The sequence below is a fragment of the Colias philodice genome, chromosome 25 (assembly GCF_061535455.1).
Source record: "Colias philodice isolate Cphi_HAF_F1 chromosome 25, ilColPhil1 Martin Lab GWU primary, whole genome shotgun sequence".
Lineage (NCBI taxonomy): Eukaryota > Metazoa > Arthropoda > Insecta > Lepidoptera > Pieridae > Colias > Colias philodice.
Window position 1 is genome coordinate 913,127 of NC_143110.1, and position 27,222 is coordinate 940,348.

General features: G+C 34.8%; 2 protein-coding genes across 2 annotated transcripts in view; one reads left to right on the plus strand and one right to left on the minus strand.

Annotated features, from left to right (window-relative positions):
- The window catches only part of stmA (Protein EFR3 homolog stmA), a 31,066-nt gene extending 23,032 nt beyond the window's left edge, over positions 1–8,034 (plus strand). The window contains exons 14-20 of the mRNA XM_089710559.1: positions 483–618; positions 1,298–1,414; positions 2,024–2,144; positions 2,620–2,711; positions 3,850–4,011; positions 5,153–5,294; positions 6,409–8,034. Of these exons, the coding sequence (XP_089566685.1) occupies positions 483–618; positions 1,298–1,414; positions 2,024–2,144; positions 2,620–2,711; positions 3,850–4,011; positions 5,153–5,293 (769 nt within the window). The 3' untranslated portion in view covers position 5,294; positions 6,409–8,034. The remainder of the gene's footprint in view (positions 1–482; positions 619–1,297; positions 1,415–2,023; positions 2,145–2,619; positions 2,712–3,849; positions 4,012–5,152; positions 5,295–6,408) is intronic.
- A 3,223-nt stretch (positions 8,035–11,257) lies between these two features.
- Positions 11,258–27,147, minus strand: LOC149477153 (NAD(P)H oxidoreductase RTN4IP1, mitochondrial-like). The gene is made up of 13 exons (XM_089710593.1): positions 26,854–27,147; positions 24,329–24,396; positions 23,558–23,638; positions 22,888–23,053; positions 21,744–21,914; positions 20,900–21,040; positions 19,578–19,692; positions 18,451–18,579; positions 17,440–17,561; positions 15,348–15,504; positions 14,540–14,660; positions 13,461–13,580; positions 11,258–12,337 (listed from the first exon to the last, which is right to left on the minus strand). The coding sequence occupies exons 2-13, from the start codon at positions 24,374–24,376 to the stop codon at positions 12,251–12,253; spliced, it is 1,458 nt and encodes a 485-aa protein (XP_089566719.1). The 5' UTR covers positions 24,377–24,396; positions 26,854–27,147; the 3' UTR covers positions 11,258–12,250.
- Between the last annotated feature and the right edge of the window lie 75 nt (positions 27,148–27,222).

A 27,222-nucleotide genomic window follows, 5' to 3' on the forward strand; every position in this document is an offset into this window, starting at 1 on the left:
GACCGATTTCGATAATTCGTTTTTTATTATTTTCCTTGAAGTACGAGGGTGTGGGTAGAGAAAACGTAAATATGTACCACGGGCGAAGCCGGGGCGGACCGCTAGTTCTGTATAAATTTTCCCTTTATATTCTGTTTATGTAAGTGTAGTTATAAACAATTATTTTTCATGCAGACTCAGTAATTTATTTATAAATGAAAAATGAAATGAAATGAAAAACGTTTATTTATACACACATTATAAAATTGTTACACAATAAATTAAGGACACGACGATCGACTAAACTAGGTACTAATGAACAGTAAAGTGTTTGTTTATTCTTCGTCATTCTTACTGTGTAAATCATAATTACGTGTGCGTGCATGTGTGTATGAACATTGAAAATGTACGTGTACGTTCCTGTACGGTTGTGTATTTACGTGTCTGGTTTTTCATATGTTATTTAGTGCATTACGTAAAATATTATTATTATTTATTCACAGTATCCAACAGTCGGCGATATCGAACCCGGTACTGTCCACATCGCAGCAGTGCCACTTGCACGCTATAACCATTGCCCTGGCTGCACTCGTGCCTCACGTGTTAGCTCTACCACCGTTGGCTGATTATGTTAAACAGGTAAAGTATTGAAAAAATTGGTTGTCTGTAAAGTCGGTTTACTGACGATAGTTGAACGTGAAAACGTCCGATTGTGCTTCTTTGTCGCTCGTTCCGCGCTCTCGCTTGCACTTCAAGCCTTACATGGAACGCCTCAGAGCGAGGTAACGCCGCATGAGTCATGTTTTTTCGTGCGTGCAGCCGGCTCTATCGAATTATAAGACGTTGTCACGTCAAAAATAAATGTTGATAGTTGTAAAATATAACTTGTATGGATTTGTTGTATCGACTGTATTTCTAAATTAATTTTTGGTTATAACTTTGATATATTATCTTGAAGTCGTAAAAAACAAGTGCAGTCGAAGTCGTTGCTCAATACAAGTACAACATTTTGTATCAAACAGCAATTCTGACTAGAATTTCTTCTATATACCATTATAATGTGGTTATGTTTTTTGAATTGAAACTTCTTTAACGGGGTTGGAAAAAAATATAGTGTAAGATTTTTTCGTTATGCGCGACATTTTTCCGTTACGCGCCATCTTTTACTCATCCCTACCACGCTTGATTCGACGTATTTCTGTAAAGTTGCATATAGTAAATTATTTTTTGAAAAATAAGGTCATAAAGAAGTTTCACTTCTTACGTGTGTACACTAGTACACGCTAATTTTTTTTTAAATAAATAAATTCACTTGCAGATAATAGAAGCCCGTTTGGAAGAAGCACCACACATGTTACCCCCACTCCTCGACGAGTACGACCACGTGTCACCAGCTAAAGCACCCAATAAATTGCCGTATTTAATGATTGATCAGGTAACTAGGTATTTTTGTTATTTATAAAGTGAGAAAATTCGATCACAAAGCGGGATTCGAACCCGCGTCTTTCGCCTGGCGATAAAACTGACTTATCATAAAAATATAAATAAATACAAAATATTTTGAAAGTACCAACAATAAATTCTCCGTAACATCACACACTTCACTATATTTTTCTGCTGTTATTAGCTGTGTGGGGTCGGTAAAAATATACAAATATGGGCTGATGATAACAAATTTATCTTAATAATAATTATGAACGAGTTGTGAGGATGAATGGATGTGTAAGTTCGCGCGGCAAAGCTAGTCTTATTATATACTAGGGTTCCGCCCGCGGCTTCGCCCGCGCAATCAAAGAAAAATCCGCATAGTTCCCGTTCCCGTGGGATTTCCGGGATTACATCATTTTCCCGGGATAAAAAGTAGCTTATGTCCTACCCGGGTATCAAAATATCTCCATACCAAATTTCATGAAAATTGGTTCAGTAGTTTAGGCGTGATTGAGTAACAGACAGACAGACAGAGTTACTTTCGCATTTATAATATTAGTATGGATTTAAGCTTAAGATTATTACGTCAATAACATTTATATTATTTACACCACAGATGGCGTTAGGCGAGTGTCTCAAAGCGTGCGGTATTGAAGCGAGTCGGCTACAATCTCCGTCTCCATACACCAGCGGCAGTGCGGTCAGTTTGGCGCATAGACACAGCTGGGTTGAGGCTGGTAAGCTATAGTTGTAGTCAGATGGTTATAGTCACAGAGTTATAGTCAGATGGTTATAGTCAGATGATTATAGTCACAGAGATATAGTCAGATGGTTATAGTCAGATGATTTTAGTCACAGAGTTATAGTCAGGTGGTTTATGACGCATAGTTATAGTCAGATGGTTATAGACGCATGGTTATAGTCAGATGGTTATAGACGCATGGTTATAGTCAGATGGTTATAGACGCATGGTTATAGTCAGATGGTTATAGTCACAGAGTTATAGTCAGATGGTTATAGATATAAAGTTATAGTCAGATGGTTATAGACGCATAGTTAAAGTCAGATGGTTATAGACACATGGTTATAGTCAGATGGTTATAGACGCATGGTTATAGTCAGATGGTTATAGATGCATGGTTATAGTCAGATGGTTATTAATTTTTTGATGAGATTGGTAATTTAATAATAAATCTGTTTATTTATAACCAGGTGCTGCCCAAGGCCGCGACAGCTTAGCTGATATATCAGCGGGGCCCGTCACTGAGTTGGACAGCGCCAACAGCTCGCCCGGAGTGCAGCGGGTGAGTGGGTACACACATACGCACACGCACACATTAAAACGCACACAAACATAAACGGACGTATTTTTTTTCTTATCCCATCGTTCCCGTTTGCTGCGTTTCCTTTTCCCACTTTTAAAATAAAAATAGGAACGGTGAAATGAATTTCAGTTAAAGTTTCAGTCACATATATTAGTAATAGTAAATAAAACAGAAAAATACTAAGATTAACTTTATTTTTTATTATTTAAATAAATATCCTTGTACAGCAAACTCAATATGACGCTTTGGACGAAGAATACAGGATGTTCATAGAGAAATATAATCATAACCATCGGCCTTCAATGCCTAACTTTGGGACATATGTAATTATTTTATTTTTATGTAGAGGTACAGTACATAGAAATCTTATTAAATATGCCAATTTGTAAAAAATAGAAATGTCTCTGTTGTTACGATTACACGGTTTTCTAAGCAATTTAAACTTGAATTATTTATAAACTTAATTCTTTAAACTTTTAAAAACTCTCTAGCTTTTTGTGGCAGAATTACATTATAATCGACCCAAATTTACTATTCATTCACGCAATTTAAATTTCAAGTAGATTATAAACTTCTATCCTACTTCCCTTATTTTCTTTCATCTCCTATCCACTTCTATCGACTCTTATTAACTCCTCTTAACTTAGAGAACAGACAATGAATTTTGGCACTGGGGTCACGAGGACGCGCACACTTCAAGCTCGCATAATATGCGCAGGGACAGACAGACAACGGTATTCTTATATGTATATGGGTAGTTCATGTGTACTTGTAAATATGTAGATTATAAGAAAAGAGGTATAAATTTTCCTTTGTAGGCATATGTGATTGTTTATTAAAGTTATTATTTTGTCCAATGTGTATATTTATTTTTATTTTTAAGTTTTTTTATGCAAAACGATTATTGATTGCTCAAATTAACCAAACCACAGTAATCTTGAAGTTTACAGAGGTGTTACCTAAGATTTGTCGTACCTATTTAATAGTAAATTATCGTAGTAAATTATATAATTAAACTTTTTGCCATAATTTCTTGCCTAAATGATTTAACATTACTTTCCGTATACATATTTCTTGTTCTTAAAACAAAAACACTATAAAATACAAAAATTTGCAGCATCCAATGCAAAACGAGAACGTTAGTTTGGAAGCTCTCCGCCGCGCCGCGAGCGGACCGAGCGAAGCGGAACGACGGGACGCGGAGAGAAAGAGAGTTACACTCAATAACACGTTCAGGACTGCGCCGTTTGATCACTTGCTGCATATCACACAGCCTAAGGTATGTATTAAACATGTACGTGTACACACAGAAATATGTACGTGTGCATATGTAAACATGTACGTTTGCACACAGAAACATGTACGTGTACGTTTGCCAAACATGAAAGTATGCACACAGAAACATGTACGTACACATAAACATGTACACAGAAATATGTAGCTTTAGGTCCGCCTCGTTTGAATACTTGCTGCATATCACGCATCCTAAGGTGGGTGCTTGTGTTTGTGTGAAATACATGTTTATAGAGAGACGTGATGTGGAGAGAAAGAGAGTTACCCTCAATAACATGTTCAGGACTGCGCCGTTTGATCACTTGCTGCATATCACACAGCCAAAGGTGGGTGGTACACACAGAATCATGTACGTTTTCACACATAAACATGAACATGTACATATAGAAACATGTACGTGTACACATAAAACATGTGAACACACGTAAACATGTACGTGTACACATAAACATGTGCATTGTACGTATATACACAGAAATATGTACGTTTGCATACGTAAACATGTAAGTTTGCACACAGAAACATGTACGTGTACACATAAACATGTATACAGAAATAGTAGCTTTAGGTCCGCCGCCTAAACACACGTAAACATGTACGTATAGACTTGTATGTCTATACGATGCTGTTGTTAATGCAAACATTTTTTATAATGATGATGTAGAGCATAAAATAGATGTTTTTGTATTTGTTCTTGTTCAAAATGATAATAATGTTGATGTTGTTGATAATAATGATAAAGACGCTGTTATTGATATAGATTTAGTTATGATCGTGTACTTACATCGTATTATATCGTACTAGCTTACCGCCCGCGGCTTCGCCCGCTTTGTCTAAAACCTAATAAATTATATACTAAAACCTTTCTCTTGAATCACTCTATCTATTAAAAAAACCGCATCAAAATCCGTTGCGTAGTTTTAAAGATTTAAGCATACATAGGGAATTAGGGACATAGGGACAGAGAAAGCGACTTTGTTTTATACTATGTAGTGATCGTGTACTTACATCATATTATTGTAGTAAATGATGATGATACATTTATTTTAAATTATTTTCTTGATTGATATCAATAATGACAATTTGTTCCCATGATGTTGTTAACAATAATTACAATTTGTTTTCAGTACGAGATCCAAGATAAACTAGAAGAGATATTCAACTCGATATCCGAAGAGCCCCTCCTACCGGTGGGCGCGGGGTCTCCGAGCGGGAAACCGCCGCCACAACCGTATACTAAGTATCTAACTGAGCTGTTCTTGTATTGAGGTGAGTTGTATGGGACATGGGGCATATACTCAAACTTAAAAATAGAAAAAAATCAATCACGAGTTGGGATTCGAATCCGTGGTTTTAACAATCCGGGGACGCCTGACCTACCCGTGTATTTGGCAAGGAGCGTGGGCCATAATAACCACAAAAGTTTTATTTCATGTCAATTTTTAAATATACTAATATTATAAAGCTGAAGAGTTTGTTTGTTTGAACGCGGTAATCTCAGGAGCTACTGGTCCGATTTGAAAAATTCTTTCGGTGTTAGATAGCCCATTTATCGAGGAAGGCTATAGGCTATATATCATCACGCTAAGACCAACAGGAGCGGAGCAATGGGTGAAACTGTGGAGCGCAGCTAGTGGGAAATATACTCCCAAAACCAAAGGGCCATTAAAATCACAAAAGTTTTATTTCATGCCAATGTAGATATGAATAGTCCCACTAGCTAGAAATATTATTTAATTTTCAATCAACGGATTTAATCTACCAATCCCCATTAAAAATTCAGCCTGTATACAACTACACTTACATTTACGCAATCCTAAAAGTCTGATTAATATAAATTGTCAATACATTAACATATATTACAAATAATAAGTGACCTAAAGTAGAACCTTGTGGAACACCCATTTGTAAACCAATGCCTGGGGTAGTTTGGCCTTTCAATTAAACTTTTTGAATACAGTTAGATAAATAAAGGGCCATCACATTTTGAGCATTATTCTTGATTCTTTAAAAATGAAATTTTCGTAATAATTTTTTGTGTTGACATAATCTCCCCGTCCGATTAGGGCCCTTCTGGCCTCCTCCACTCAAGCGACAGCTCAAGCCGAGGTTCGTGGTCCCCGTGGCGGGGGGACGCCCTTGTGCATGTCGCTACCAGGGTGAACCTTCAGTTCACCCCCGCGTCCGCGTTAAAATGTAGAAGCCCTTCTGGCTAACATTGAGAGACACCGCACAAAAAAAAAGACATAATCTAAGCTTTAGAAAGGTCACTAAAGAAAATTATTTTCTCTATCTGAACTTTATTATAGAAATAAGCATTAAAAGTATTTTCTTCTTATAAAAATATGATTATCAATACTTTAATAATTTCTTTTTGTTTCAGATGGAAGATACAATGAAGAACTTGGTCTTTTTAGTATATTATCAAATTTATTATGCCCTTTAGCTTTGAATCTAATATATTATAAGGGTTTAAATATTGGTGGTTATGCGGTTTATGGTTTGAGACTTGAAACTATATTACTATCAAAATCTCATCATTATTGTATTAGCAGTTCTCAAGGTGTTAGGCATCAACAAAATAACCATAGTTTAGCAGACAATAAACCACAGTTTAAAAAACAGTGTTTTTTCTATATTATACGTTGAACGTTAGTTTAAGTTAAACTATGGTTAATTTGTTGGTTAAATTTTATAAATGTTGAGTGGTTATAACATCCGTAATTATTAAAAATGGTGGTAAGGTTCAATCCCGAGTTAAGTTAAAGTCAAAATCCTAGGAAAGAACTTAAGAGGAAGCTCCCTAAATTTTATGTGAATTTGCATTAATATTCTGAAACAGTCACACATACAATCAAAATGGAACTTTAGTATATGATTTATTGGGTCTTTTTCTTTCGATGTACAAGACAGTTACGTAATTGTAACATTTTCGTTCGATTCATTTTTTATTCAAAAATTATGCCTTTCTTAAGAATTATTACATTTTTTTAAGATTTACTTGGACTTTATGTCTAAAATAAATGTTAACAGTAAGAAAATATAGTTTACTATCCAATCCCAAGATAGTTTATATAATAAGGATATTATTTGAGCTTCCATCTATTTATTAAAATGTATGAAAATCTATTCAGTAGTTAGACACAAACAGACAGACAGTATGGATTAATTATTATATGCGAATATCATTTTTATATTAATTCACAAGTTTACCTTAAACGTAGCTTCAGCTTATTCACTTAGAAATAAATTTGAAAAACAAATTTTGAAAGAAAAACATGTATTTTTTGTGTATTGAAAGTGTATTCAAATGCAATAATTTATTAGGATAGTGAAATATTGAGTATTTTTTCGTTTGTACTTATTTAAAATATATATTTTTTATTCTATAGTTTTGTTTCATACAATTGCATTTAAAACATTCCTTGATAAGATAAAGCGTAAATGAACGAAATAAATCGATACAAACGAGCGATTACCTTCCTATAATATAGAAATAATTCGTTTTTAATTAAAGTTTTATTATTTCACAAAAACATTTTAAAAAATGAGCAAAAACTTGGTTTTATTGAGTTTTGGAATCTACTTTTTAGTTACCTTAGATATCAGATTTATTTCTTCTTATCAAACTCATAAAATTCCAATATAAATTATATTTTCTTGCTTTTTGTTCATCTTCTTTATAAAGCGAATTGTTACTATATTTTAGGAACCGAAAATAACTCTTTTTCTTGTATAAAAATTATTTATTTATAAGTATTATTATATTTTACAATTGTTATTTATTCTAATTCTGATAAAATGTGTATCAAATGTAGAAAAAACTTGTATTATTATAAATTTTGATGTATATTAACACTTTTAAAATTTCCAGTGTGTGTTAAAATTGTTAAAATATTTGTATATATCATGACAGTTAGATATTAGAAATAGCTTGATGCATGATATTATTTTGACGTACTTATAGTGGATTAGGTTGTGTTCTAACAATAATATATGAGGTTATGAACGTTTGTGTTTTATTTCGACCCTACAACCATTTTTCTAAACAAAACAACCTAAAATAACTGCTAAACTGTGCAAATATCATCCAAATTCGTACCTGTGTGTGTTTGAGTAAAAATTATCAATTTTTCATTCACCGCACAGTTATGGGTAAAGATGTGATATTTATAATTAGTCGGCACATATGTAAATATGCGCAGTACCTAAAAACAAAGTAAAAATTGCATTTATTCCAAGCAGTCAGTGTACTAAGTACACTGTACAATCACATATTTTTTTGTGAAAACTAGTAATTAATTTAGTAAAATATAGTAATTTTTCATTTCACACGCAAACTGCGCAAGGAATCATCATTTCAAGATATAAAACAGGATAGCAATTACCAAGTAGTACTATTTTTTATCAAAATATTATATTCCTACTTGTTCCCCGCGGCTTCATCCTTGGCATCGTAATACAGCGCCATCTAAAGGAATTTATAAAATTACGCAACAGATTTTGATGGGTTCTTTTGATAGATAGATTCAAGAGGGGTTGGTATATAATTTGTCAAGTTTTAGACAGAGCGGGTGTTTTACTTTTACCCTGCCTTCCAAGCTTAAGGTCGTGGGTTCGATTCCCACCCACGGCAAATATTTGTGTGATTTGTGTTTGCTAAGTCTGTGTAAATTTATCTATATAAGTATTTATTAAAAAAATATGTATGTATATTTATCAGCCATCTGGTTTCAAACAAGCGAAAGCAATAGTATTTGATCAGATCGTGCCGTGTGAAAATTATCCTGAAAATATACAGTCATTTTATCGCAGTATAAAGTAGCCTAATCTCTTATTATCGCTATAGCCTCCTAACTATATCCAGACACAAGAATAAGGTTGGCATTAATATTCTGTATAAGAATCAGTATTTTCAATTGCGATTTATGTAAAAAGTCTGAAGTAGGCATTTGTACTCTGCCGTACGGAAAACTTTTTACTTTGAGTTCCCTAGAGGCGTACGTACGTACGTAAAACGCTTGTATTGTTTGCTATACGGTATAGCGATAAATGCAAGCCTACAAATTGATGCCACTCGAACGACGGACAGTAGGTTAGCAATGACCATGCGCTGAGCAGGAGAGGAACATAGAATATGTGATTGTTTATTGAAATATCTTATTACCGCTTTTTGTGTCAATTTAAATGGCTAAAGCCATTCTATCATCTTTTGATTCATGTAAATCGGTGTAGGACGTAATTCAGAATTAGTGTAGTGAAAATATTATATTAGTATTCAGTGCAGTAACTGACCGTATATCATACGCATTAAATAAAAAAAAATTATTAGTCAAGTAGGCAAATAGACGATAAATATTATGTTTAAAGGTTTGAAGTGAAACTTCTTTTAGGCGCGTTGAGAGTAAAATTTCAAGGTCGCGTTATGGCAATACCGTCACGTCATGGACTAAAGCGACGATTTTGATATCTTTGAATCTTGCCAAAGAAGTTTCACCACGCCCTTTTTTATTAGTTTCAAGGATCCTACATTTCTCTCTTAACTTTTTTACTCTTGTAAATTATTGCTTGTTTTTCACACCTATGGGAAGATGAGTCTTGCTATAGAGGGAAGGGTGTGTAAAAATGAAAGACATTTGAAATAAAAATAAATTTTATTTTAATACCTATCTACAGTTTACATCAATAAACAATATATTAGTTAATTTAAGAACTGTTTGTTTACACATTACCGAAATATTATTTCGAGACCATTATTGTTTTAGTTTTCTATACATTTTTTAATGGGCTAATAAACTTTTTTTTAATGGACCGATTTTTTATATTTAAGTAAAATAAACTTATAGTAGTAGGTATATCATGTCATTCAAAAATTAAATAAAGATTTTCATTTGTATGAGTAAATAAAAATAGCAGTGGAGCATAGAACCTTCTTTTTTGAAGTCGGTTAACAAGTGACATAAAAAATCAGCCCATAACATTACAATTTCTTTGTGCATTGCATTCCAAAAGAATTATTTACAAATCCAAAATATACATAGTTGAAAAACTTTTTGGTACAGTCTTTGATTATATCATCATTCCGTAAAACAATTTACAAAAATATCTTCAGGAACCTAACGTGGACAAATCTTGGAGCAGCCGTACACGGGCTGCTTCAAGCAGTAGAGACTACGGCTTGAAGCCGCGACCGCGCGGTGAACTATGGACATTCATTCACTGCCGTACATGGACTGCTCGAGCCGTCGCGACTGCTTCAAGCCGTCAAATGTGCGGTTTGTGGCGACAGCTCGAGCAGTCAACGACTGACAGCTCGAGCAGTCCGTTAACTGCTCGAGCCGTCCGTGTACGGCCGCTCTTATAGCCAATTTCACAACTTCTAGATAAGTTCTATTTAGTTTATCTGTCAGTTAAAATGACATTAAAATATAGATCAAAAATTATTAAAAAGGTTTTATCAGCAAGTTGTGAAACTGGCTGGTATATAAATTTAATGCTAAAAACAATGCTTAAATAAATATAAAATGGAAGTTATATGGCATAATTAATACGATTAACTTTTTTATGGCTCGTTGAATTTTCACGTTTCTATTATAGAAATATATAGGAAAATTCAACAGTTAGTGATGAAAATGTAGTTTTTTTTATAAATAATGTGATGGCGTATGGGGCAGATGCTATTTAATATATTTTCCCATACATAAAATAATACAATCCTTACTAAATCTTATATAATAGTTCACCACCGCGTCTGTTTGTCTGTTCACGATTAACTCAAAAACTATTACAGTAATAGGTATTCATTACACTTTTACCAAGGTAGCGTGGTGTAATTTGTTAAGTTTTAGAAACGCGGTGGAAAGCTAGTTGATTATATTTTAAGTAGTATTGAATATTTTAATGCAAATAATTATTTGCGATCGAGTTAAATGATTAGTGAGATATTTTCTAATCTTTAAGGAATCTAAACAAATATATTTTGCGCGATTTTCAACGTGTTGTGTTGCGTTTGACAATTAATAATCTTAATAATAAAGGCGAAAGTTTGTAAGGATGTATGGATGTATGGATGTATGGATGTTTGTTACTCTTTCACGTAAAAACTACTGAACCGATTACAATGAAATTTAGCACACATATAGAGGGTAACTTGGATTAACACATAGGATAGGTTTTATCCCGGAAATCCCACGGGAACGGGAACTATGCGGGTTTTCCTTTGAAAACGCGGGCGAAGCCGCGGGCGGAAATCTAGTAAGGAATATTCCGAATCTACACATTTCATTCTATACAAAAGAGCTATAAAACATCAATTTTAACATTCATTTCTGAAGTGAAACTTCTTTAGGCGCGTTGAGAGTAAAATTTCAATGTCGCGTCATGGCAATACCGTCACGTCATAGTGTAAGGCGGCGATTTTGGTATCTCTGAATCTTGCCAAAGAAGTTTCACTTCTGACACGTGTGCTCGGCACACACGCTCTTTTTTACTTTACATTTCATTATAATTATATATTTTTCTTACACGATTATAGCAAAAAATAAAATACATTTTTAAATAAAGGAAAAAAAAGAATAATACATTCATATGACAGTACGTAAAATTCGAAACATATTACAATTCAATATTTTAAATTAAATCTTAATTCTAACTAAGTTCGACAATCAGGGTATTATAAAATTTACAAGAATATATTAAAAAATATACATTTGTACGTTTATTGTGTCTATTTCATTTAATTTTATATTTGTTATAAACTATAAAATAATATAAAATTTCAAAATAATGCCACAAACATTTTGAGCTCTGTAACTAGAGTGTCCTAATTGGCAAGTATTCGTACATTTAACTTGAAATATATTCATATAAAATATTAAATACTTTATTGAACTATGTATGTTTCTTTTACGTATTAAAAAAAATGTTCAAATAACGTTACAAGAACTACAAAACATACTTCAGAATTAAAATTACAAGCGTCAAGTTGAACCTATACAATTGCTTCATATTTTATAGAAACAAGTTAGATTCAACAGAGCTACATACAACATCCATACTTTTTATTAAATTACAAAACTTTGTTTACAAAATCTAAACACATACAATTTGATTATACATACTTACACATAAATACAATTCTTCACATCGTATCGGATAAAAATTCGTGCGTTATCATCCGAATACTTGCCAATTAGGACAATAGGAGGAACTATTGATATTAGTAACTATGGAAACCGTATAACAGTTGTTCCTACGGCTTCGTCGCTACACGCGTGTGCTAAAGCAGCTTCGAAATCTTGAGGGAAATATACCTGTAATAATATATAATTATTATTATCATCACCATTATTACATATTATTGTCCGTCTGTTTGTATGTTTGCGATAAACTCATAACGCTGCACCGATTTTCAGTATATTTTCACCAATGGATAGCGTGGTGCTAAAAGGTTTTAAGATGGTATGTAATTTGTTAAATTTGACAACGTGTGAACGTGGGCGAACGTAAAAATGTCTAATTAATTTCGGACAAGATTTGTATAAAAGAAAATATGTATTAGAACAAAAAAAAAAATCATATCACAGAACATAGAATCTCGTTCTCGTTTTTGAAGACTGATCGAAAAGATTTGTCAATCAATAAGACAATATCAACACGTAAGAATTGAGCGATTAATATTAAAAATGGAACCAAAAAAAAATCTATACGTTATGGGGAGTAAAATTGGTTTGCAAGATCAAATTTTTCATGTATTTGCAATTATATGACGCTTTTAGAAAAAATAATCAATACACTTCAAGATATTGCCTAAAAAGTGTGCTAATTTCCACAACCACGTGTATTTAGCTCGACCATATAAAATCGTAAAAATAGGCTAAAATAAAAATCGAAAACGAATTATTTAATAATGAAATTTGTGATTTTGCAAATAATTGTTATATAAGGATATTTATTTTGATGTACTGCAGAAAACGTGCTAAGTTTTGGTTTTCAACTGAAGCCCTGTAATCTATACTAATATTATAAAGCTGAAGAGTTTGTTTGTTTGTTTGTTTGAACGCGCTAATCTCGGGAACTACTGCCCCCCTAGACAAGTGGCTTTCTATTAGCGTAAAGTTCAATAGAATAGATTATGAATGTATGAGATTGACGTAATCAATCGTCGTCGTCGTCGTAATCAAACGTCAATCTCATACATTCATAATCTATTCTATTGAACTTTACGCTAATAGAAAGCCACTTGTCTAGGGGGGCTGGTCCGATTTGAAAAATTCTTTCGGTGTTAGTGACTCATTTATCGAGGAAGGCTATAGGCTATATATCATCACGCTACGACTAACAGGAGTGGAGCCACGGGGGTGAAACCGCGCGGAGCAGCTAGTTATTAAATACATATTTAAAATATTTAAATACCTCGCCTTAACAGATAGTTACCTTATCCAGTACTGGCGCCAGTTGCCCGCCCTCCACCAAATGTCTCAAAGTATCTAAACCGTTCGACATTTGGTGATCGTTTTCAAGCCAGTCCCAATGCCAGCCACTGCCTGTTATCCACTGAAAAAAAAATGTTTATTTTTTATTTATCCGAATATCTATAATCACTACATAGTATAAAACAAAGTCGCTTTCTCTGTCCCTATGTCCCTATGTATGCTTAAATCTTTAAAACTACGCAACGGATTTTGATGCGGTTTTTTAATAGATAGAGTGATTCAAGAGGAAGGTTTTAGTATATAATTTAGTATGTTTTAGACAAAACGGGCGAAGCCGCGGGCGGAAAGCTAGTAATATTATGAAGCTGAAGAGTTTGTTTGCTTGAACGCGCTAATCTCAGAAACTACTGGTCCGATTTGAAAAAAATATCGGTGTTAGATAGCCCATTTATCGAGGCTATATATCATCACGCTAAGACCAACAGGAGCGGAGTAATGCGGGTGAAACCGCGGGGTGCAGCTAGTAAACAGATAAAAGTACAATTAATCTGAAACACACACTGGTGTACAAAACAACTAAACTCTGCCTATGCGTGTGTTGGGCAGACTTTTCTAATGAACGACACAATAGACATTGGACATTACTGCTATGAAATAAGGTGTTAATTTGAATGAATATTTTATACAACACACATTTTTTGACGAACTGATGACGAGGATTTTTTTTTAAATAGGTTATTGTTGTTCTTGTTATAGTATCTCTTGTTGTTAGGTATCCAATTTTAACTTATCCTGATTATTCAATTTTTTTTAACACTTTTGTACGCATATCTTTATATATATAAATCTCGTGTCACAATGTTTGTCCTCAATACTCCTAAACCACTTAACCGATTATAATAAAATTCGCACACCATGTGCAGTTCGATCCAACTTGAGAGATAGGATAGTTTAAACATGTAGGTACCACGGGCGAAGCCGGGGCGGACCGCTAGTTGTAGTATAATTTCTCAAGCTACACTTTTTTTAGGCACCTAAAAATAAAATGAAAATGACCTATTAAGTATAATTTCAACCTACCCTCAAAACATTGAAAGTATAAACGGTAGCTGAATACATGATCCACAGCGGTGTGATCAGTCGGTCCGTGACCAGAGCCCGAGGGCGAAGCTCCACCACTGCACTGCGGGGGGCGGTGGCTCTGAAAGTGTGAAAAAAGTTATGTTTATGTATATATGTATATATATAATAATATTTATGTCCTATAATATTTCATTAACTATTCATTGAATTATGGTAATAAATAAAACAGATTAATGCTAATTGTAGTTTTTAAATAGATAAAGCTTTAGACCCTTTGTCTAAAACTTAAAAAATTATACACTAAAACTTTCCTCGAGACCATGTAATAAAAAAACGGTAGTTTTAAAGATAACAGATTAAATGTAAAAATTTAAAACGGATAGCGGGAAACGACTTTTTATTGATTATGCGAAACACGTGGATTCGAATACCGCCTCGTGATCGAGTATTTTCTGGACACTTATTTTTACAATAATTGATATGCTTACCAGTGCATATACGTATTTTAAAAATATGTATACGTAGTGCATTTATACTTTTTTATATTTCATATCTTATCTTAATATACATTATACATACTATTATAAAGGCGAAAGTTTGTAAGTATGGATGTATGGATGTTTGTTACTCTTTCACGTAAAAATTACTGAACCGATTACAATGAAATTTAGCATACATATAGAGGGTAACTTAGATTAACACATAGTATAGGTTTTATCCCGGAAATCCCACGGGAACGGGAACTATGCGGGTTTTCCTTTGAAAACGCGGGCGAAGCCGCGGGCGGAAATCTAGTAATACATACTTGAGTAGCGTATAATGCGGGGGCCTGTCGGGCGGGGCCCCGGTGCAGGCGAGGGCCCCGTCCCAGGGCCCCGAGCGGCCCACGTGCTGCTCCACTACGAGCCACGAAGCGGCCACGTGCTCGTTGCTGCCTTCCAGCTCTATGAACTCGGAGGCACCTATGAGATGCAAGCAATGGGGATTATTGTAATATTATAAGAAATAACAAAAAAAAGACGAGGGAGGGTTAAATATTAGTTTGAATGTAATAAGAATGTACTGTGATTCTACAATTGATGTAGGTAGTTGATAACAAATCGCAGCGAGTCAATGACTATTAGCGAAGTGAAGGTAGTTGGGTCGAACGTCGTATAAACAACGTCCGAGCCCCCCCCCCCCAAGGCACGATTCGTACGAATGCGCCACGAGTCAAAGGAAAGCGGCAATTTATAGTTTTCGACAGCTAAGCATGTTCGGACAGGAAATAGTGTCAACTATTCATCCACAAAATTATTAAATCAAAAGTTACGTCTAACAATATTATACAGGGTGTCCCACTGTTGGTATACTAAGCTCAATGGAGGTTATAGTTTTGCATACGCTGAGTACGTAAAAAATACTTATAAAATTCCAGACGCATTTTTTTTTCAAATAGATTAATTCTTAAAACTCTACGTGTACACCCATAACAAGCAACCCGCCCAACTGTGCCACCAGCACGTGAGCTATCGTTTACTTAATGTTTTCATAGACAAAATGCTCATATTAGAGAAGCGGTATATACCGGCTGCATGAAGCTAGAGAAGAAAACATGGATTTTCAGGAAAAATTTAGCAAAAAATTTTTCACGTAATTTTGTTGTTTCAGTGTTTTTTACGTGATCAGTGTATGCAAAACTACAAGGCCCTTCGCGCTTAGTATACCAATAGTGGGACACCCTGTATACATGGAGTTTATGCTCGAGCAAGTCAAGGGTACTTATGACTTTTTAATGTAGGATTAGGATTTTATATTGATTGAATTTCAGCGAGCAAATATAGGTGACTTATGACTATTGATCGAGTTCAACAATGTGATGTTTCACATATACATACTTTGCATTTACACATTGGCATGAGTGACGAACAGGAATTCATTGTTTTAATAACGAATGTGTGAACAGTGATTTACGCTAATAACCGTATATGAAAGTTTAGTCGGATGACAAGGGGAATGGTTAAAACGAATGTGTTAATGCACTATTATAAATTCAGTCGACTCTCGTTAATTCAAACCTGCGATAATTCGAACCTCTCTATAATTCAAAGTTATCACGAGGTCCCTACAAAATCTCTTTATATTTCGAACTAAATCCATACATTTTTGTGCACTTGGTAATTCGAATGAAAATACCATTGCTATATTACAAAACGACGCGTTAATTCGAACTCATCAGCGTCCAACACTCGACAATTCAAAGTTGCAGGGAGAAAGAGGCGGAAAGATTGTAAGCAGGTAGTCAGGTACGTACATTTTGCGACAAGTTCAAACTTGTTCAATGAGCCGTTGTTTTTGTTATGATTAATTTGACTTTACACTTCTCACAAATTGGTATGTTTAGTTATCATTCGGTTACTGTAGAATAGCATTTAATAAATAATAAATGAATTTGAATTTGAATAATTGATTAACACTTAATGATTTGAAGTTTTATTTATTTTCTCTCACAAATTTCGAACCATTTGATATTTCAAACTCTTGATAATTCGTAATATTTTGAGTCCCTCGAGTTTCGATTTAACGAGAGTCGACTGTATTGAAGTAAAGTTTTATTCCAACTCGTATGAGCTTGTGGATTGCAGAAATAGATGTGTATAAATGTGTGCGATGTGTCAAAAGAAGTTTTCATATTAAAAAATTGGTTGTCTGTAAAGTTGGTTTACTGACGATAGTTGAACGTGACAACGTCCGATTGTGCTTCTTTGTCGCTCGTTCCGCGCTCTCGCTTGCACTTCAAGCCTTACATGGAACGCCTCAGGGCGAGGTAACGCCGCATGAGTCATGTTTTTTCGTGTGTGCAGTCGGCTGTATCGAATTATAAGACGTTGTCACGTCAAAAAAAACACATATTTTACCTAAATTCCTCAGCGTATTCCGTGTATGTCGTGGAGCTGCAGCAGTAGGCCTCGCGCCCCACACGCTCAGCAGCTGCACGAGGGCACAGCCCTCACTGCTGGCTGCTCCTGCTACCAGCACCCTGGCCGATCATTATTTATTATTATCTAGCTGGTACATGTGTTTTATCTATACTAAGCCACAGAATACATAATAGTAGCTAAACGCTACAGAACGGACACTCTCCGCCTCCCGCCAAAATTAAACACTTACCTCACCCCCGCACGATCATGCGGATAATGGACCGCATTTTTCTGCAAGGACGATACGCAACGAAGATTGATTGATTTGAACATTAATCAAATTGACTTAAAGTAATTTTATTATTTTGGATTTGTGATTATCGTTTTTCCTAGAAAATGGTTAGATTGTGCTGTTTAGGTTAGGTTTTGTTACGGTAAGTATTTCATCAGAAAAACGGGAATTTCTTTACGCTAGTCACAAATGTGCCAACCATAAAGCGTTAACACACACATTTGCAGTCTCTACAGTGTGACTGTCAAAACGATAATTTTGTATGGAGTGTCCGGGGTGTGCTAATATTATAAAGCTGAAGAGTTTCGTTTGTTTGTGTGTCAGGAACTGCTGGTCTGATTTGAAAAATTCTTTCGGTGTTAGATAGCCCATTTATCGAGGAAGGCTAAAGGCTAAATAGCTGAGACCAGCAGGAGCGGAGCACAGCTAGTAATTAATATTATTTAAAGACATAGATTAGATCAAATGTTAGGTAGTTTAGATCTTTAAAGATATTTTCATCGCTTCAATTATACTAATATGAAAAATAAAATGCCCGTTTTGATAGTTCATGCATTTTTCATTCCACATTTTTCATTGATGGATACCGCCCACTCGGCTAAATATTGTGCGTAATATTTTTTTCACACTGCCCTCAAACTATTCATAATCGATAAGTAAATAAAATAATAACCGGTGAAGTTAGAAGAAAATGAAAATTCTTAACAAAAACTCACCGTTTCCCCTTACAAGTGTCAGGCGTATATCCGATTCTATCTAACGCGTAGAGCGCTAGAGAACCGCCCCACGGTAGAGACGCGGCGGAATCTGCGCCCAGCGTGCGGGGACGCTTGCTTATACGTGTGCTGAAGAAAATGTACATATATTTATAATTATTTAAAACAGAAACTACTGGACGAACTTTTTTTGAAGTGAAAACTTCTTTAGCGGCGTTGAGCACTTTTTCTGTAATGGGTATAAAATCTTAAACTCGCGTCAGGACACGTGACCTGATCGAAAAAGCGTAAGACGGATACCATTCCAAAATATCAAACATGCTCAACGTTAATAATCAAGTTTTCACTTCTGCCGGCACTCCCCCAGTGCAACCCGTCTTTTTTTTAATACATTTAATTCAGGTAACAGACAATAAATTGTACAGACCCATAGAATAAATACCTTACAGACTAACATGCATATAATAATTTAAAACTAAAACTAAGAATATATTAAGACTAAGACTTTGATGAATCTTGCTTGTTAAGCTATTAGTTTCGAGTAACATCTTATATATAAAATTCTCGTGTCACAATGTTAGTCTGCATACTCCTCCGAAACGGGTGGACCGATTCTCATGAAAGTTTCTGTGCATATCGGGTAAGTCTGAGAATCGGCCAACATCTATTTTTCATATGTACCACGGGCGAAGCCGGGGCGGACAGCTAGTATTATATAGAATACAACATAGATAGAACAAGCTATTCCCATGACGAGCGTACATTAAATAGCATTTATTTAACGCAAAATTTAAAAATAAATCGCATTCATTTACATTCAATATTTTATACATTTCATGACCATGAGTTTGATTGTCACGGAGCGACACAAATCTAATTACAGCCTTAGAAAAGCCGCCTTGTCACCATTACTTTATACAAAACTAGCGGTCCGCCCCGGCTTCGCCCGTGGTATATATTTCGCAATAAAAGGTAGCCCATGTTCTTTCTCAAGTAAAGATTATCTGTGCCAAATTTCATCAAAATCGGTCCAGTAGTTTATGCATGAAAACCATACATACATACAAACCTTTCCTCTTTATAATATGTATTAGTATAGACAACATAATATTGTTAATTATATTTACCTCCTAACAGCCAGCAGTTCGGTGGCCGCCCCCCCACTCCACTCGGAAAGACATCCCCACACTTCATCCCCCATCTCGAACTGAGTCACCCCGTGACCCACGTCTAGTACTACACCTGCAATTATTTCATTTTAAACATTATTGACGTGACAACGTCTTATAATTCGATAGAGCCGGCTGCACGCACGAAAAAACATGACTCATGCGGCGTTACCTCGCTCTGAGGCGTTCCATGTAAGGCTTGAAGTGCAAGCGAGAGCGCGGAACGAGCGACAAAGAAGCACAATCGGACGTTGTCACGTTCAACCGTAAACCGACTTTACAGACAACCAATATTTTACACTTAAATTACTATAACTAATGTCAAACAGTAATACATAGTAGTTGTTCATGGAATAACATGTTATTGATCAATAGCATTGTATCTTACGTTTTTAATAATAATTCGATATTATAAAAATAATAGTATTTTTAAGTCTCGGCTGAATATATTTTGACAGATATTTATTTAATTCTTCGCATTATTAGTAGTCAAAATTTTGACACGTAACAAAAACTAGTCTTATACTTTATCGGTCTAACTAATAAAATGTTATCCATTCGTTTGCAATGGATTAGTTATTGCAATAACCTGTCTTGTTTTTATGATTAACGTTTCATGTGAGCAAGAGCAGGACACAGCTATGGTAGAAAATGGTAAAAATTTATCCATTGTTTAACTTTATGTTAGTAAGGCCGTATATAATTTGAAACATTTAACCTGTCACTACGCTAAAATTCATCAAATTTGTTTCAGCCGTTTTATTTCCAAATTTTTCACATACTCCATTTTATGATCCACTTTGATGAACACATACCTCTTTACGTGTTCATTCCCACTGTAATCTATATTCGTCACATTGCCCAATAACGCAAGTAATCGTTAAAAGTTATAATAACACTTGTCCTTAGAAATATACGTATTGTTAGACGTAACTTTTGATTTAATATTTTTGTGGATGAATAGTTGTCAATGTAGTTGTCATTATTTCATGTCTGAACATGCTTAGCTGTCGAATAGTATAAAATGCCGCTTTCCTTTGACTCGTGGCGCATTCGTACGAATCATGCCCGGGGGGTGGGGGCTTGGACGTTGTTTATACGACGTTCGACCCAACTACCCTCACTTTGTTAATAGTCGTTGACTTGCTGCGATTTGTTATCAACTATCTACATCAATTAGGTAGCTGTGTAGAATCGCAGTACATTCTTATTACATTCAAACTAATATTTAACCCGGCCTCGAGTGTTATTTCTTAAAGTATAATATTAACAGAACTTACCAGCGAACCCCCTCCCCACGGTAACATGCGACCTTGTTACGAGCGATCTCAAAGCGGACGCTCTTCCACGTAACACGCCGCGATCCGCGGAACACACACTGAACGCTTGCACACGCACTAACACTTCCCCTGGACCTGCACCTGGAGGACAATCAAATTAAATAAGCGCTAAAAACCAATATAAAACGAACATTTTACATTGCTATACATTTTAAGAAAATAATAATAATAGTTAAAAAAACTAAAAAACACGCTTTTTATAGAAACCGAACTAAAAAATGGAATAATTTTATCAAATTAGTGTATTGTCATCGGTCCTCAATAAATCTACAAAGTTTGAACGAAATCTGGCCGTTTAAAGTGGGTCAAAATCGCGCCCAAAGAAGTCGGTTACAAACAAACAAACATACAGGTGAAGCTAATATAAGGCGTGTAATAAAACAAAACAATCTTTAGGTAGAATGAAGAATCCAACCTTCTTTTATAATCAGCATTTCAAATATTTGATTATTATTTTCTAGTGTTTGATTTTACGCGAGTATTATACATTGAGAAATTATGGATTTTTAACGGATTATTTGACTATTGTATATTGGAAGGAATTTGAAGCAATATATTACAAGGATATTAATAACAACCAGTTCGGAAAGAAGTTGTGATATTTCATAAGTTGCAAATATTATGCAGATGCAAAAGTGCATCGTGCATGTAGGCTGAGTAAAAATATAATACACCATACAACAACATCACAATAATAAACAGCCAACTGCTTTTTCTACCAGTTTTCAAAAACTCTATTAAAATAATTGTAACTTTTATTTACGAAAAATATAAAACTACTAACCATGTGAAACAGCATCCTCAACAAGTATAACACTCTGGTCCGGTTGGGTCTGCAGGGCCCTCGCGTGGGGCCCCGCGGGGCCTCTGTTCGCCGCACGGAGCCCTACCACAATACCCGCACTGCCGCCTAGTACGGCCCCGCACGCGAATATGAATATACTGCGGCGCCATACTGAAAAATAAATATTTCTTTTATTAAATGTGTGAACAGGTATTATGGGCCGATTTTTCAATGCTTGGATAAAACTTATCCGTCCAATAAAGTATTACACGATAATATTAAAATGTCACGTAAACTGTCAAATACGGGCAATTAGAATACGTTTTTAAAATGGTAGTTTTATACATTATTTGACGAATAAGTTTTATCCAAGCATTGAAAAATCAACCCTTATCAAAATAATTGTTCAAGAGAAACTTCTTTATGCGCATTGAGAATAAAATTTTAAGGTTGCGTCATGACAATACCGCATATCATGGAGGCGGCGATTTTGGTATCTTTGAATCTTGCCAAAGAAGTTTCACTTCTGACAAGTGTGTTCGGTACACACCCTTTTTTTAGTCTGGTTAAATGACGGTAGATAATAATATGTGAGAAGTAACTTCTCTTTTTTTTATTCAATTAAGATCAAGATTATTAGTGTAACAAACAATTAAAGACAATAAACTAATTCAGTTAAAAATCGGCATTTTTATTTTCACCCCTCCATCTATACTATTATTATAAAGCTGAAGGGTTGGTTTGTTTGTTTGAACGAGCTAATCTCAGGAACTACTGGTCCGATTTGAAAAACTGTCGCTGGTAATTAGCCCACTTAACGAGGACTAGGCTATTTATCATCACGCTAAGACCAACAGGAGTGGAGCACTGCGGGTAAAACCGCAGGGCACAGCTAATATTAGTTTACATATCAAATTGACCTTTATTTTTAGCATCGATTAGAATCCAAACTAATACTATAAATGCGAAAGTAACTCTGTCTGTCTGTCTGTTACTCAATCACGCCTAAACTACTGAACCAATTTGCATGAAATTTGGCATGGAGATATTTTGATACCCGAGAAAGGACATAGGCTACCTTTTATTGCGAAATATGTACCACGGGCGAAGCCGGGCGGACCTCTAGTTACTAATATATACCAACCTCTATCCTTCAACAGCGTAACTAGTTCGTTGTATAACACTACAGGGGACAGGGGCGGAGCGCCCTCCCGTATCCGCTTGGCGGCCTCCCGCCCCCAGGCCACCGCACGCTCGCGACCCTCTAGTACGAGCTCGTTCTGCCATATGTCTTGGAATATTTCGCGGATCTACAAATATTTGTTATTATTATTTATTTATCTGAGAATATAGCAATGCAATTTATGCAATTAATCCCTCAGTCCCCGTATCACAGACACAATAGAAAATCTATTGTGTCGCGGCCCGATCGGGCCGCTCGGTGGTCAATGGGTTATATTTTAATGATATTTGAGAGTGAAATAAAAGGTCCATTAAATGTCTAAAATGCACATAAACAATAAATAGCGCTAAAATTTATTTTATATAAAACATGATCATGGCAATACCATCACTTTATGGAGTTACCTTATGTCATGGTTTTTCTACCAAATCGATTTTTTTTCAGGATTGGGTTTAGTGCTACCATTATTTCAATAAATGAGTTCACACACGCATTTGGCTTCAAGATATGGCAAATAATGGAATCTTGCTGAAACTAAGATCCGATTTTGTGACTACAAACCAATCCAGCCATACTGCAACATTCGTTCACATCATTCATCAGGCTCATGATGATGGTGATGGTGATTTACCTTTGCTAGCGCTTCAGCTGTTTGTTGGACTACAGTATCCAATTTATTTTTGCCATTATTTGCGGCTGATAGCGCAGCATCCTATAATAAATGAAAACATGGTTATTCCAGATATTTAATAACAGTATTCATACAAAAATAGTGTTTATCTATAATATAGATTTATATTGAAAAATTGACGCAGTTGTTAGTTAATATATGAGTTGTGAGTCAAGATAGTTTTATAGTTTTTCCCTAATTCTTGTTATAAGATTTAACTTTTAGGTAAACTATTATTAAAATGTATTTTTAAAATAAATCAGTATAATATGCCGGACAGATTATATTTGTATTTGTTTGAAATCAATATATAAATGAAAAATCATATCCATTGTTCTTAAATGAATAAATTATATTATAATCAATATAACACAAAAACTAATATTATTTACCCAGTTATAGGTTAAGGCAAAAGTAATTAAAAATAACATATACCTAAAGTACAAGGATATTACTCCATAATGATAATAAATTTACAAATAATCTTCCTGTCAGAAACTAAACAATATTTAATTGGCAAATTGAATACTTGTTATATAAGCCCAGGGTCATTTTTAAATGGCCAACATTCAATGTCATTTAAACAGGTGCAAAAACAATGCATCAATTAAGACATAATTCATATTACATTTGATTAATTAACTAGACCCCAAATTAAAAATTAAAAAAAAAAACACCCGCCAATTTTGTTAACATAAAGTACCAGGGTCGCATAAGTTTCGAGTTACTTACATGCAATGCTCCGAATTTTTCGCCAGCTCTATTCTTTAACTCATCCATATCAAACACAACACTCGGGGGAGGGTCGGGCTAAACTGTACATTATAGGGCGTGGAGTTGAGAGTCGTAATTTTTTTTGTGGTTAGCTATTGTCCTATGGAACCTAAATCTGAAATTTCACAGCGCGAAAACTTTTTGTTTTTAAGTCACGAATTTTTGAAAATCGGAAAATTTTACTCCATTTTATCTTTGAAACGCGAACTTACTGTTATGACAGTGTCAAATTGACCTACAGCGATTGTCAAACGCGTTTCATTTCAGGTAAAACATTTCTATCTAACAAAAAAAATATTATAATTTAAATTTTATTTATGAAATTTGTATATTTTTTAACAACAACATTAAAAATAATTATTATTAAGTATAGTTTTTGTAAAATAGATTAAATAAAATAAAATTATTAATATTCGCAATTTATAATTTAACAAAAATATTAATCGAAGTGTCTAGTCGTCCGCTAAACGGATGAATAAAATAAATTAGTCGTCCGATTACCGGATGAATAAAATAATTTAATCGTCCGATTATTCGGATTACTAGATAACCTTTTAACACTAAAGCTAGTTGGGTTGGACTAAAGCAAAGGGGGCGCAGGACTTTTGATGGAGTTGGTGTCATTTTAACACCCATTTATTATTGTTTTATCGTAAAGATAACGCTAATATAAGCATGTTTTATAGGAACAACTTTTCTCTAAAATCAAAAATGGCGGAGATATTCACCCTCAATTCGTTAGGTTAGGTTTAGGTTAGGTTAGCCTTTAGGTTAGGTTAGGTTAGGTTTCTTAAAAAAAAACTACACAGAAATAGGAGCCCCGCGAAGCGGGGCTCCGTCGACGCGCAAAAAAAAATCAAGTTAGGTTAGGTTAGCCGTTAGGTTAGGTTAGGTTAGGTTTCTTAAAAAAAAAAAACTACACAGAAATAGGAGCCCCGCGAAGCGGGGCTCCGTCGACGCGCAAAAAAAAATCTAGTTTAGGTTAGGTTAGCCGTTAGGTTAGGTTAGGTTAGGTTTCTTTAAAAAAAAACTACACAGAAATAGGAGCCCCGCGAAGCGGGGCTCCGTCGACGCGCAAAAAAAAATCAAATACCTACGTGTGCCCTCCTCCCCCCACAAAAAACCTATAATACGCGCGGCAGTTCTCTAAAGAAACCCCGATAACCTAACTATATAGATAAATAGATGTTATCGGACGATTAAATTATTTTATTCATCCGGTAATCGGACGACTAATTTATTTTATTCATCCGTTTAGCGGACGACTAGCGCTGTCCAATATTAATTGTACGCTTTGTACCGTGGAACAAAACAATAACGACGTCATTTTCAGTTACCGTTCGTTTGCTGCCTTTCAGTCGAGATCGTTTCGTGCGTACTCCTGTTAAGCCCTAAAACTATACAAAACTATTAAACTTTTACTTTTAGCATACAAATAGGTAGGTAGCGAGGAGCGAAGCGACGAGCGTGTTAGGTTAACATTTGAACTGCCGCACGAGCCGAGCGAGCGAAGCGAGCGTGCCGCGGCAGCGGCCGGCGAGTGCCAGAAGCGACTTTAGGGCGATTCCCACTCAAACAAAAAAAAAACTACAGGTCATACTAATGTCTATTACATTAAATCTGTCATATTTCAAATCAAAGAGCTAATGCAATATTACTAGTATTGAAAACTATTATTGTAAAGTAATAATTAATATTAATTGCTTCAGATCAATGTGGAACTGGAAAAAAATACCTTAAGCAAAGGGGGCGCAGGACTTAGAAAATTTTTGATGGAGTTGGTATCATTATAACACCTATTTATTATTGTTTTATCGTAAAGATTACGCTAATAAAAGCATGTTTTGTTGGGGCAACTTTTCTCTAAACTTGATAATTACCAAGATACATGACGGATTGTAAAATGTAAATTTTTTCAATGATGGAATATTATGTATTCAATATTAAGCTGCGAAAGTCCGAATCTAGCTAAAAAACGTTACGCTAAAATAAGCATTGCATTATCATAAGACTTGCCACAGAACCGAAGCTGTCAACCCCAAATTCCACGTGGTCTTGTCTGCCCTACCCCTAGAGTGTATGTAAAAAGCCGGAGGCAGTGTCTGAGACAATATAAAAAAGACATGAGGAGATAGGGAAAGGGTTAGGTTAGGTTTTATCATCAATCTTTGAGGGCGAATATCTCGGCCATTTTATATTTTAGAGAAAAAGTTTTTTTTATAAAACATGCTTATTTTAGCGTTTTGAATAAAAATTATGTATTTTATGATTCCTATACAATTTTCACTTTAGATCAAAAATTTTCTAAGTCTTTACTTTGCGCCCCCTTTGCTTTAGGCGGACCAAAACTTAATTTGTAAATATCTCGAAAACTATTAATTTTCGCGCCCCCCCCTTTACAGGGGAAGTTCCTAGTACCCACCCCCCCTCTCTCCACCCCCCACTACCCCCAAATTCCACGCCCTATAATGTACAGTTTTACCGAGGGTCGCCCTAAGCCAAATAGACTATTAACTCATACCAAAATCATTCACAATTTAACCTTTGGCCGCAATCCATTTGAAATATTTTAATCTCAAAATAGATCATGATTGCAAACATCATTATTAACTATAATGACATTGATAACAAAAGTATGTCCCTAAATCTTTAGACGCTTCACTTCACGTTCTTGTATTTACACGGTTGCAGTGTAAAATTTTACGTAAAACTAGTTAAAATCTTATCCGAACATAACCTATTATAGAAACTAAAATATTAGTTTTGAACTTTTGACAGCAACAGCTGACAACAGACAATGACAGTGATTTCTATTTTATTCACAGGATATAATACACAAATATTTTTTGAAA

What these genes read in the sequence shown, in the direction of transcription:
- LOC149477153 (XM_089710593.1), bottom strand. Translation starts at nt 24,376, where the DNA reads ATGGATGAGTTAAAGAATAGAGCTGGCGAAAAATTCGGAGCATTGCAT. An exon ending in AAAAATTCGGAGCATTGCAT is followed by an intron (nt 23,639 to 24,328) that starts GTAAGTAACTCG and finishes CATTTATTATAG; the next exon opens with GATGCTGCGCTATCAGCCGC. An exon ending in CCGCATTATACGCTACTCAA is followed by an intron (nt 14,661 to 15,347) that starts GTATGTATTACT and finishes TCACACTTTCAG; the next exon opens with AGCCACCGCCCCCCGCAGTG.